The sequence below is a fragment of the Hippoglossus hippoglossus genome, chromosome 10 (genome assembly GCF_009819705.1).
Source record: "Hippoglossus hippoglossus isolate fHipHip1 chromosome 10, fHipHip1.pri, whole genome shotgun sequence".
NCBI classification, from domain to species: domain Eukaryota; kingdom Metazoa; phylum Chordata; class Actinopteri; order Pleuronectiformes; family Pleuronectidae; genus Hippoglossus; species Hippoglossus hippoglossus.
In genome coordinates, this window is record NC_047160.1 from 26,109,944 (window position 1) to 26,122,467 (window position 12,524).

The window sequence follows — 12,524 nt, forward strand, 5'->3', positions numbered from 1 at the left end:
TATCACAGTTAGCTCCCAGCTACATGTTCACTTACAGGAGCATTCGATGACATATAAAACAAGTGTAACATGTGACTGGTTCACTGGGCACCAGGCAGGACTCTTACTTCTGACTTTTTTCTTAAAGTAGATCCTGTCACATATTTTTGGTACCTGCTTCCTCCTCATATATATTTATTGTTTGGGAAGCTACTTTTGTCATTTGTATATTTAATTCCATTCTTTGGTTTCTGTGGAAACACTTTTTTGCATATGTGTGAATTTTTCTAAAATAAAGATATCCCTTGCCTGACTCTTCGGGTCTGATTTTAAACTCTTCTTTTAAACCCCCCCCCCCCTGACAGGCGTGTTTGACACTCAGCTCCTGAGCGCTCGGCTGCTTTCTGCTGCTCTTGCTCAACATGAATCATAAATTACAGACTCAGAGACAGTTTCTCCTGGTTTCTCTGCTGAGGGCAAAGAAACCTTTTGGCTTTTGCACTTAAGGATGATACGTCAGACGCTCTGAGTCACCTCCTCTAAGAAGAAGCACATCAGTGATAGTTTCCCTTTTTAGGACATTTTCTCTCCTCAGAGTCTGAAGCTTCATGTTTGTTCCATAGTTTCATCTGATCTGTTAGTTCTGGTTCCACATTGTAATTTAGGGACTAAAGAATTCTGTCTGACATACGTACGTCCTGTGGTCATCACCTACGTGGGCGGAGTCTACCTGTACTTGACTCTGATTGGTTTGTAGACGGCGTCTGACGTGGGCGTGTTGTCAGTTGGGGGGTTTCATTGGTTGTCATGGTAACATCATGATGGTATTACTGGCAGCATCAGCACCTTCAGGCACAGTACTCCACAGTACTCCACAGTACTACAGTACTCCACACTAGTTAAAATGCACCAGATGAACGTCCACGTGGTTCAAACATTATATTGTTGGAGGTGAAGACTGCAGCTGCTTCCTCTTCTTCTTCTTCTTCTTCTTCTTCTTCTTCTTCTTCTTCTTCTTCTTCTTCTTCTATTGTTTAATTCTGTCTCTACTTCCTGTGATTGGTCCAAAAGTCCAAACTATCCAAACAAGTGTTTTCACTGCAAACCAACAGAACCTGGTTCAGTTTGATCCAGACCCAGAACACCTCTTCTGCTCTGAGGAACCTTTCACACCTGATGTTCAGGTTCAGACTGAACTGAAGAGTCTGAAGCTCTGAACCAACCTGTAAATACTTTGTGCATGACCATGAAGCTTCTGCACCAAACATGTCTGGTGAATTCACTCTGGTTCACACTGTTCATATAAAGATCATATAACCCAGACACTGCAGATTAAATTCAGCCTCAGTGTTTACTCACCCTTCCATCATCTCAGGTCAGGTCACGTTTTCACTCAGTTTGACCTTTGAGATTCAAACGAGGCTGAACTCTCAGCTCATTAGATCTATTAACATGTGTCTGTCACATGTGGAGGAGCAGGTAGAAACTCCTGAAGAAGGACCACACTCGTCCTTCCCCCGTTTTCTGCTGCTGAATTATTCATGAGGGCAGGTTTTAAATAATGAATGGGAATAACATGACAGGAGCGACTGCTGTCGTCTCTGGGGAGAAGCAGTGGATGAATAAATGAGTGAATGAATGAGAGACTGAATATAAGAGGATCAGAGTTTTCTGCTGACTCTTCCCAGTGAGCGAGTGGACGTGTTGATGAGGTTTCTAACACGTGACGGACGTGAAACTGGAAGAACACAAACATCTCAGGGTGAAGAAGAGGAGCCGTACACGTAGAAGACGAAGACGTCCACTTGGAAACACGAGGAGGTTCCAGATCTTTTGGTGATGAGGGCCGACGCCGGTGTGGATGAGCTGTAAACAACAACACTGATCTTTCCACAGCAGAGTTTATACGTCATGTCCGGCCTCCTGCTGCTCTACAGGCTCCGCCCCTCGCCTGGATGTTCCCACATGTTCCTGTTGGTGTGAACGAGTCGGACCCGACAACCTGCTGCTGCTGCTTCTCAGGACAAACACTAACTGCAGGAAATGTCCAGACACTATTTTCTGAACATTTTCTGAGGTTTAAACGACTTCTGTGATGTTAAAATGTAGATTTTGTAAACTCGTAGTAAAGAACCAGCTCACATCGTCCACTGACACAGTTTTAACAACAAAAACTGAAACTGAAGAGCTTCACTTTTCTACATAACCTGAAAACAGCCGGAGGATTTTAATCTCAAGACGCTTCCAGCAACATGTACAAACTTTCACATTTCATGTTTAACCAGGTGTGAAGCAGCTCTTACCTCTGAGAATAGTCATGACAGGAGTCAGGAGCTGCCGTCAGCCTCGTCTCTAACACTAAACCTCGATCACAGGTCAAAGAACAAACGCCCTTCTACCGTTGGCTAAATACCCTGGCAGTCGCCGTGGAAACAAGGACATCCAGCCCTCCCCACGTCAAACAAACCCGCTCAGAGGACGAGGTGTCGGATGATGTCACATGTGAGGAGGGAGGGTGTGAAGGTGTGAGGGGGAGGAAGTGAAGGTGTCAGCTGTCAGCGTGTAGGAGGCTTAGAGGAACATGAAACCTGGATAAATTGAAGAGTTAATTTAAACATATTTAACCTTTTATGGATTTTTTTTTACAACTCAAACATATTCTCCCAAACGCTGAGATACATAACTGGACGAGTTCAAATGGACCTGTAACAAAGTCAGGGGATCACCACAGTTCATCCTCTGAGGACCGTGAATATCTGTATAAAAGAATGAACCGACAAATAAATAATATCGTCTGTTCTTTTGTCTACAGGTTTGGTTCTTGGTGTAAAGTGAACGTTAAATCTTTGTCTGAGCCATATTTTAAATAAAGTTGTGTGAGTTTGAACAATGGCTGGTGTCTGTGGTGATGGAGGAGTCTGAGGAGGCGGAGGAAGCTGGACTCACCTCTCTTGATGTGTTTGAGTTGTCTCTCGGCCTCGTCCCGCTCCTCCGTCAGTCTGTGGCACTGCGGGAGGAGACACCAGGGTCAACACATGGGATCACGTTCCACAACAGACTGAATATACAGGTCATCGATACCAGCGGAGTTCAGTTACACAAAACACACAGTGAGGGAGTCGCACACATCACACACATCACACACATCGAGTGTTCAGAGGACAAAACACAAAGAACCACATTTAAAAAGACACAAACAGAACCTGAAGACATTTAAATCCAATGTGGTGATGAATGAGTCAAACACAGGAAATTCATCCAGGAAGCAGAGGATCGACTCCCGTAGCTTCTTACTTTCAATTTATTTTTACTTTTCACTTGTTTCAGTCTCTGCATTTCATTCATTCTTTCACTCGTTCTTTGGTTAGACTAAAAAACCTTCTGGTTAGATTTAAGCAATTAAAATACTTGGTTAGCTTAATGATCTATACATTGACTAAGATAGATGACATCACTGCTCCCACAAGTGAAGCCAAATCATCTTGACTGACCCCAAAGCCTCCTCCATGTCAGCAGATGGGACAACGAACATGTTTTTAGTGTTTCTGTCTTCACGTTTCTGATTAGTTTGGTTTTAAACAGGCTGAGATGTCATGATTGACAGCTGAGACTGACTTGCCATTGGTCAAGCGAGTGTGTAGGCGGGACCTTGATACTGGGGCTGCAGAGACTCAAAATCGCAAGATGGCCGCACCAGTATCCAGGATATTTTAAATTCATTTTTGCAGAACAAAAGAACCTGGCAACGCGTCGTCCATCTTTATATGAAGTCACTGCTTATCTTCATATTGAGCAATACTCAGAGGAATTAGAAATCTCACCTGAGAGTAATTCTGAACTCAAGTATTCTAATTAATATGCAGGCAGTGAACGCATCATTGGAGCTTTTGAGGAGGAAATCCGCTTTTCTTTGTGTCCTGTGAAATCCTCACATGCTCCAGCAGCAGAAGGACGGAGGAATCAGAAAGTATCTCAGGAGATTAGACAAAGTGCAGCACCAACAGATTTCCTGTTCACCCTCTCCTCCATTTAAACATTTGGTCCGATCCCCCTCTCCCAGCTGAAGGCTGCACTGCCCTCGTCTCACGACGTTTCCTCCTAATGACACAGACAACCTTTCACTTCTGATAACAAACGGACCCTCTGTGCTGCTGCTGACTTGACGGCTGCCCTACAAAAAGCCCCAGAAACAGCTCGTAACTGCTCATTTTCACATCCATCCCATGGAAGTATCGCCTGTTGGGTTATATTAAGGATGAGCAGCTGTGGTGATGAGGCCTGGTCAGCGCTGCCCGACGGGAAATGTTCTTACAAGAAGCTTAGAATTATCATATTTTGAGGAAAATTATCGTACGCAAAGAGAGTAGGGATGGGAAGTTCAATAGCGACGTTGATATTTTGACATGCAGTTGTTTTGAAACGCTGCTCAGAAAATGTGGTTCATGTCACGTCACGTTCATCATCCGGAGCACGATTGGCTGGAAAGACGTCATAATTATTATTATAGTTATCGTACATCTGGTAACACTGGTCCTGGTTTGGATGTTGGAGGAATGAAAGTTGGCAGCAGCTGTCTCTGAGGTTAACAAGGGCAAACCCACCATCAACACTTCCTTTTTACTCCATTAGTGAACTCCTTCAAGCATAAACACAGAATGTAGTTACATTCAAAGGAAGACTGGGGATTAAAAAAATGGAAATTTAGCTTTTCTACTCACTAAATATCCCTTGGTTGACTCAGGGAGGAAAAATAACGAGTTATCTGAGAATAACTCTGGTTCCAGAGAATCCTTCCAACACAGGTTTTCCTCTCTCGTCTAATCTCATGTAAATAGGAAACGAGAAGATGATCTCATTTCCGACCAGACCTGAAGCTCTGGCTTCTTGACCTCACTCATTAACGGACCATATGCAGGACTGCAACGCTACTGACCTCTGCATGCACTTCATTTAAAATGGTAAATGGAACTCGTACAGCATTCTGTGACCTTCTGTGTAGCAACAACAACAGTTAACACACGAGGAAAACTGTTCAAACAACCTACAGAAGACACCACTGACTACACGTACCTTCATTACTGCATATACGATCAATATCTCAGAGTTATTTTAGCTGTTCTGGAGCGATGCAATGTAGAAATCACGTTTTGCGATGGAATATTACCCAGCCACAGCTACTATTTGTAGTTTTGCTGGACGTAAGCTCGCAGTTAGCACATTAATGTGAGCACTACTACATTTAACCAACCACACACCACCAGTCTGATTAAAGGTGGAGTGATGATGATGTTTTAAAGGTGACATTAAAGGTTGAATATGAGTCGTAACAACATTGTGGGTTGTTTATTTATATTTTCATTTCTCTGCTTGGATTCGTCACAAAGGACAAAAAGGACGATTATCATCCGGCTCTGCTGCAGCAGCAGGAAGCACTTGTCCCACTTTCTCTACCTGCAGCCTCACACACTGTCAGCTCACATTTCCCACAGGAACACAGTGAGGGCGGAGGGTTCACTGGCACACAGCAAGGCAGTGAGGCTGCCAGGGTGAGCGGTTCAATTCCCTGTGCTGCTCAGCGAGCACGGGGACACTCGATGGCAGATTCCTTTAAAATATTCACATTTAATGTCAGATCAGTAAAGTCGCTGTGTCGTCAGCTGCACTTTAATGGTGGAGCAGCTCGAAAGCAGCTTTTGTCCTTTTCTTTGTTGCTGTGCAGTGATGCAACAGCAAAGCAGAGTTTTAATACAATAAAATATTCATAATAAAATGTCGACTGACATTTTATTATGTGGTTTGCATTTCCAAGCACAAATGTCAGCAGGTTGGGAAAAAAGCAAGCAACATGCAAGTGAGCTGTGCTGCTCCTGTCAGCTTCGAGATGAGGCTAGCTCGTTAGCTTTGTTAGCTTTGATAGATTTTCCTTTTTACACCTGCAGGGGGTTTCAAAGATGTCGGAGCAGCCACATTATTTAAATTATTTATCCCCTGGGGGAGTGAAGCTAACCTCCATCATATCAGTATGTAGAGAGTTGAGTCTATTGTCTCCTTCTTAAGATAAAATGAGCTATTAGCCAAATAAACTGTCTTTAGTGTAAGTTCCTATTATGGATTCATCAGTTACAATATTGTTGATTAATAAATAAATTGTCTGGTCCATAAACAGAAAGTAGATAAACTGCCCATCACAGTTTCTCAAAGCTTGTGGTGATCTATTCTTCTTTCCATTGCATTTCCTGGTGACTCAGGTGAAGGTTGAGGGTTCAATTTCCTACTCAACTCATCAGATGAAACAAGGCACCGAGGGTTAGACGGTTAGATTTTTATCTTTGGAGGATATCGTGGGGGGGGGGGGGGGGGGGGGGGGGGGGTTGTGTTGCTAATAGTTCAAGCAAGTCGACCATAGAACAAGAGGAAGAAACTTCACCACAGAGTTTGTCGTCCACATGACGCGGCGCTTTTGCCTCTCCTAAGAAACTCTCTACTCAGCGTTGCCCTCTAGTGGACGTACGCCTATCGCTTAACAACCATGCCGACGTAAAGGACTTTCCGAGTTCGTAAGAAACTGTACGATGTTACTTCGCCCAGGAGGCAAAGGGACAAACAATTTACAACATGGCGGCTTTTGCTTCGCTCTTATGAGGTACGTTATCACAACCTCCTCCACCGACTCTGCGCTGCTCTCTAGTGGATTTATTACTGAACAACATAACGGACGCATGCTGGCAGTGACAATTAAATCGTTAAATAAATAATAATAATAAATAAACTCATAGAGCAAGGCAACGACTGGAAGAGGTGTGGGGTTCACTTCCCATTGTATCCTCTATCTGCAGGTGATTCAGGTTAAATCCTGCATGAAATTACAGATGTGAGGCAGCGAAATATTAACGAACCAGCAAAGAGATTAAAACATCAACTATTTCTGCTAAATATGATTTCAGACCCGAGGCCAGGCTTCTACTGACAGTTGGAGAAATGAAGTCAGACATCACAGGCCAGAATAAACCTGTCAGCACATTTCTCTCCATTAATAAAGGGATTTAAATAAACCCTGACACTTCTTCGTGGATCCCAGTGAAGACGCAGCTGGGACTTGACCTCAGGAGACAAATCTCTGTTTCCTGCTCCAATGGGAGAGGAGGACATTTTTTGGGAGGGGTCCGGCTCTTTGATGTCTACAATAACCTCCAGGAGAAGCCGGCCGGCGAATCACACCGGCGCTGAATCCGCTGCAAACCGTCCCATCCGGCGGAAAAACGCCCCAACGCATCTCCCACACGCGTTCAAAGTGATTCACACGCAGCTTGTGAAGGGAAATCGTGACATTTGAGCTGTTTTCCGATGGTTTTATCCCCGTTTTCTGTATCTCTTAATTGCCTCACCTCCGTGTGCATGTGCGCGTCTCTCTCCTCCTCGCATCCCTCCATCTGCGCAGAGGACGAGCAGGGAAGCATCTTCAGCTCCGTCTGGGACCAGGCTGCGATATCTACAGACTGAAACTAGCACATGTTGGGATGTGACTCCGTTGTTTGAATTCTTCCTCCAGACGCATGGGATGGAGATGGAGCTGCTGCTGCTGCTGCTGCCGGCGAACAGGATCCTCCTCCCCCTCCTCCTCTCACTGTCATCAGCATCATCTGGCTCCTGGACCCCTCCTCCACCCCCATCCTCCTCTTCCTCCTCTTCCTCCTCTTCCTCCCTCCTCTCTGCTGCAGGCGCCGTCGGACTGAACCATTCGTGTGCAGGGAGATGCGAGGCTTGAAATGTTGTCGCCTTCAAGTTCAATTTTGAAGATTCAAAATTTGAAATAACCTAAAAAACGTTATCACAATTTAGTGTTAATATTTTTCCCTCTTGTCTTTTAGTGTGTTTTTGTTGTTTTGTTAGTTTTTTATGGCCACATAAGCCTAAAGTATGATACCAATAGCCACAGTGTTATTATAAGACAATACTTATAATTTATGTTATTGTTATAGAGCCATAATCATCACAATTTGAATTAAATATAGGTTATAAATATATAAATGTGTGTGTGTGTGTGTGTGTGTGTGTGTGTGTGTGTGTGTGTGTGTGTGTGTGTGTGTGTGTGTGTGTGTGTGTGTGTGTGTGTGTATAAACTGTACTACATGGACATCTAGAGGCCATAACATGCTACTACAGGATATTCTCAATACACCACATTATTTGTGAAATGCTGAATAATAATAACAATAATGATATTTTGTCCAAGAAATAAACTGCAAATTCAGTATTTTAAACGTTTCAATTTAATGTATTTTTTATATCTCACCCAACAGTAGTAATTTATACATAAAAGTATCATCATATATATAACTATTATTAATATTTATCTTTACTTATTATTATATAATAGTTGTAATGTTAATAATGATAATACATATTAAATAATGACGAATAATAAAAATGATCATGTAGATAAATTCCTTATTTCTTAATATTTAATATATATTACTTAATATTATATCTACATCATGCTAATAAAGTTTCAGTTCCTTTATTCTTTTTACGTTTTTTTACCTTTTATATAATAAATAAAGTACAGTGAAAAGGGAAGAGGACAGTCAGCCAATCACGTGTCTCGCTGGTCATGTGACGGGGCCGGTACCACGGTAAACACGGAAGTAGCTCTCTGCAGCCTCGGCTTCCGCCAAACGTTTATTTAAAGGCTCACAGGCACTGCAGCAGGATTCAAACCCTCCACTGCAGAGGACTGACCGGGTGTCGGTGTCACAGAGCGGGATGGAGAAGTGGCTGATGTTGGCGGTGTCTCTGACGCTGGTCCTGGATCAGGTGAACTGCAGAAGAGTCACTAAGGCTCAGGTGAGTTTTCATTACAGAGATTTCAAACTTCACAGGAAGTGATCAGGATTCAGAGAAACACAGAGACACATGGAAAACATCTTCTTCTTCTTCTCTGTTTAAATGAAGCACTGACCGACTGAGGCTCATGTTTAATGTCTGTAACTCTGCTGCCACTTGGTGCAACCTGCTAATTAAAAGTACATCTACAAAAGTAAATCACATTAATATTCTCTCACATATATAAGAATAAATATCCATGAAGCTGCAGGAACTTCACGGATCCTCTGACATGTTTTTTATCTTGTTTGCACACAACTTGTTATCTTGTGCAAACGGAGAGAACTCAGTTAATCTCGTTTTTATCTTTCACCTTGAAATGTCCTAGGACAGAACAGAGACGTGTGATAGTCATCTGCAGGAATCACGTCCCACGTAGAAAACCTTTCTGCATCAACGTGTGCCCCATTGTGTCGACCGCTCTCTTTGCTCTGCACAGATTCTGGGTTTTGAGTGGAAGAACTGCGGGAAGCCCGACGACCCGGCCGTCCTGAAAGCTCTGGCCCTGTCCCCGGACCCCATCACCATCCCAGGAGAGCTGACGGCCTCCGCCTCTGGAGCCACGTCCGTCGAGCTGGCTACTCCTCTGTCTGTGAGTTCACCGGCTCTGTCCTTAATAATGTGAACTGCTCCACAGGCTTCAGCACTTAACGCATCATTACTCAAGACAAGTTTCAACCGTCTTGTGCAACGTCTCAACCGTCTGTGTTTGTGGAGCCGGTTGTTTCCTGTCCTCTCGAGCAGAACCAGGCGTGTGTGAACCTGCTCCTGTGAGCTTCATGTCATCAGAGCAGGACGAGCACATGGAGCCGTGAACATTTGAAGTAAAACAGGGAAATGGCGAGAAAGGATTTCGCTTTTGAGGTTGAAAAACTATTCACGATGAAGAAAAGGCTTAAATTAGAGAAAGTTTGGAAATAAAAAGTCTCTTAACGAGTCCCGAAAGTGTCTTTGAACGTCTTGTGTTGTTCTGCTTTGCAACATAAACAGACGAGGACATTTATCAGACCTCACAGTAGAGGAGACACAAAAGCTTTTTACTGCTATGTGCAGAGATGATTCGAAGCCATTTTCCCTCCTCATACCTGGACTTAAAACAACAAAAGCTGCTAACCCTGTATGTAGTCTATAGGCGGAACCATTCAACAAAATCATATGAACTAGAAAAGCCTGTTTTGAAAATATTCAAAATATGTTCCTGGTACAATGACTAAAAGGATGAAACTGGTGTGAAACTGGTGTGAAACTGATTTCCTGCTGTTGACATGGATCTGAGGTAGTTTACCCTCCCTCTCCTCTTATCAGTTCTCTGGTCAACATGAGTGAACTGTGTAACATCTTCTTCTCATGTGACCCCCCCCCCTGCTGAACATGTCCACACTTTACAACAGTCTCATTGTTTGCTTCACTGTTTATGTATCAACTCCATCTCCTGCAAATAGAAGCAGAGTTTATTTGTGCAGCACATTTCTACAGTGAGAAAGATTCTTCACACAAGATGGAAAGAGGCAGCAAGAGAAAATGTAAAAGCAACAAAGACAGAAAAAGTATTTAGATGGAAGAGGTAGAGAACTAGACAAGGAATAAAAAGAGTTAAAGTAACAGTGCAGTGTCTGAAATCAATGATTACCTAACTTTAACAAAAGACTGTGGAACAAGAAACTCTTCAGCCTTGATTTCAAAGAACTGAGATTCACACATCTGCAGTTCTGAGAAGTTTGTTCCACATATACGACCAAAAATCCCCCAACGCCACGGAAAGCAGAACCGCCCCAGATGACCTGAGAGGTCTGGATGTATTTAGTTCCTAAACCGTTACCACCCCCTAACCCTAAACCCACAGCCAGTGTGAAGAGACGATACAATACATTTATGAATTTGCAGAGTTTAGAGCTCGAGCGGTGAACTGGGCTGATATGATCCAAGCACGAGCACGGTTCTGTTACTGGGACCTTTGACACCGATTTGATGGGACGGATAAAAGATAAAAACACCTCAACCACTCAAAACCGCCTTGTCTCCTGTTCTTATCTGATTTGATTGATCATATCCCCCCCCCCCCCCCCCCCCCCCCCCCCCGTCCATTCCCTTTTGTCTCTGTTTGTGTTTGTGAGTCAGGAGGATAACACAAAATCCTCCAAACAGATTTACAAGATATTTGGTGGAAGGATGGGAGTCCGACCTCCTGCTGCTGCTTCACATGACAAACACTCACTGCTGAATCTATCTCCAGACATTTCACCGAGTCTCTCGTGTCCTCAGGTGACTGTGACCATGGAGAAGGAGGTGGCCGGCTTCTGGGTGAAGATTCCCTGTGTGGAGGAGATTGGCAGCTGTCACTACCCGGACATCTGCGATATCCTGAGCCAGCTGATCCCACCGGGTCAGGACTGTCCTGAACCGCTGCACACGTACGGACTTCCCTGCCGCTGCCCCTTCAAAGCCGTGAGTTTTCTACTGTACAGGAAACAATGATAAACAATGATAACATCTCTGAACTCGCTCGGTCTGTCGACTCGTTATGGCTCCAATTTAACGATCTAAGCTAATAATCTGAAGCTCAAGGTGCAAATTGTCATTTTCATTGATATTTACAGTGAAAAGTCCGTATGAATCATTTCCCTTCAGCATAAACACAATGTGACCTGATCCCTCGTGTCTCCTCAGGGCTCGTACTCTCTCCCTGAGTCCGAGTTCTCCCTGCCCCACGTGGAACTGCCGTCCTGGCTGACCAACGGGGACTACAGTGTGCGGGGCGTCCTGGGCAGCGGGGGGGAGGAGCTGGCCTGCCTCCAGGTGGCGCTGTCCCTTCACTCCGACTGAACAACCACACGGACCAACACAGGGTTTTTCTTTGTTTGTTTATTTGCATGTACGAAAAGAGAATTGGGAAGTGAAAGCAGAAGTAGCACAAAATCCTGAAACTGGTAAAACAAGATAACAGGTGTTATACATTAACCTGCAGAATGACAAGCGTTTTGTAAAGTCTAACCACGACAAATATGGTACGTAGATTATTTTTTTATGCACAAAAACTAGTTTCTCCTGTTTTTTACATTCATCTGAGCCATCGAACATTTGTATTAACCAGTAACAGCTTCATTTACCTGCTACAGACACGTAGCTCCATTCAGTACCTGAACTTTAAAATAACGTTTCAAAAGCTGAGAAAAAAATGAGTATTTCAAGTTTTCTTCAGTTCTCCAAGAAAGAAAAACTGGAACTGATTCAAAGTTACAGGACGTTTAAAATATTTGTGAGTCAACATGAAACCGAAGCTCAGAGGAATCTAAAGGTTTCTGCCTGATCGGCCTTTTTTTAACAATTGTCTTTTGCACAGGAACATTTTTCTCTTATGCCAAAAACGGAGAAAAAGATTTCATATTTCCAGGCATGAGCCTAATAAATTAATACTTTTCAAAATACCCAATGCATAGTTCGTATGGTAGTAGATCTAAACATCTCAATGGATAATTAGATTTTTAGATTCTGATCAGAGTGAGAAACTAGAAACCGTCAGCAGCCCAGAAAGGTCGAGAGGAAGTTGAAAAGTTGTAGAAATTAAAATTGAGAAGTTTAAACAAGGACCAAAAAGTCAAAGGGAACAAGGACACAGTTACATGACCTCAACACGCTGCAGAGGTGAAGTTTGAAGAACAGAA

The 12,524-nt window shown here is 43.5% G+C and overlaps 2 protein-coding genes across 7 annotated transcripts in view; one reads left to right on the forward strand and one right to left on the reverse strand.

The window, feature by feature from the left end:
- shtn3 (shootin 3) overlaps window positions 1–7,651 on the reverse strand; it is a 21,241-nt gene extending 13,590 nt beyond the window's left edge. For 4 of the 6 annotated variants that reach the window (XM_034597185.1, XM_034597183.1, XM_034597184.1 and 1 more), the window contains exons 1-2: window positions 7,365–7,648; window positions 2,926–2,986 (exon numbers count right to left, since the gene is read on the reverse strand). In XM_034597185.1, coding sequence (XP_034453076.1) covers window positions 2,926–2,986; window positions 7,365–7,436 — 133 coding nt within the window. In that variant the 5' untranslated portion in view covers window positions 7,437–7,648. Of the gene's footprint in view, window positions 1–2,925; window positions 2,987–7,364 lie in introns of all 6 variants that reach the window. The other 2 variants (XM_034597187.1, XM_034597186.1) reach the window with 1 other exon arrangement.
- A 923-nt stretch (window positions 7,652–8,574) lies between these two features.
- Window positions 8,575–12,403, forward strand: gm2a (GM2 ganglioside activator). The gene is made up of 4 exons (XM_034597189.1): window positions 8,575–8,823; window positions 9,302–9,454; window positions 11,125–11,307; window positions 11,530–12,403. Exons 1-4 carry the CDS (start codon window positions 8,743–8,745, stop codon window positions 11,683–11,685), a joined length of 573 nt encoding a protein of 190 aa, XP_034453080.1. The 5' UTR covers window positions 8,575–8,742; the 3' UTR covers window positions 11,686–12,403.
- Window positions 12,404–12,524: the final 121 nt, after the last annotated feature.

Coding starts and splice junctions, on each gene's coding strand:
- gm2a (XM_034597189.1), top strand. CDS start 8,743: ATGGAGAAGTGGCTGATGTTGGCGGTGTCTCTGACGCTGGTCCTGGAT. Junction 9,455..11,124: donor AGCTGGCTACTCCTCTGTCT/GTGAGTTCACCG, acceptor TCGTGTCCTCAG/GTGACTGTGACCATGGAGAA. Junction 11,308..11,529: donor GCCGCTGCCCCTTCAAAGCC/GTGAGTTTTCTA, acceptor GTGTCTCCTCAG/GGCTCGTACTCTCTCCCTGA.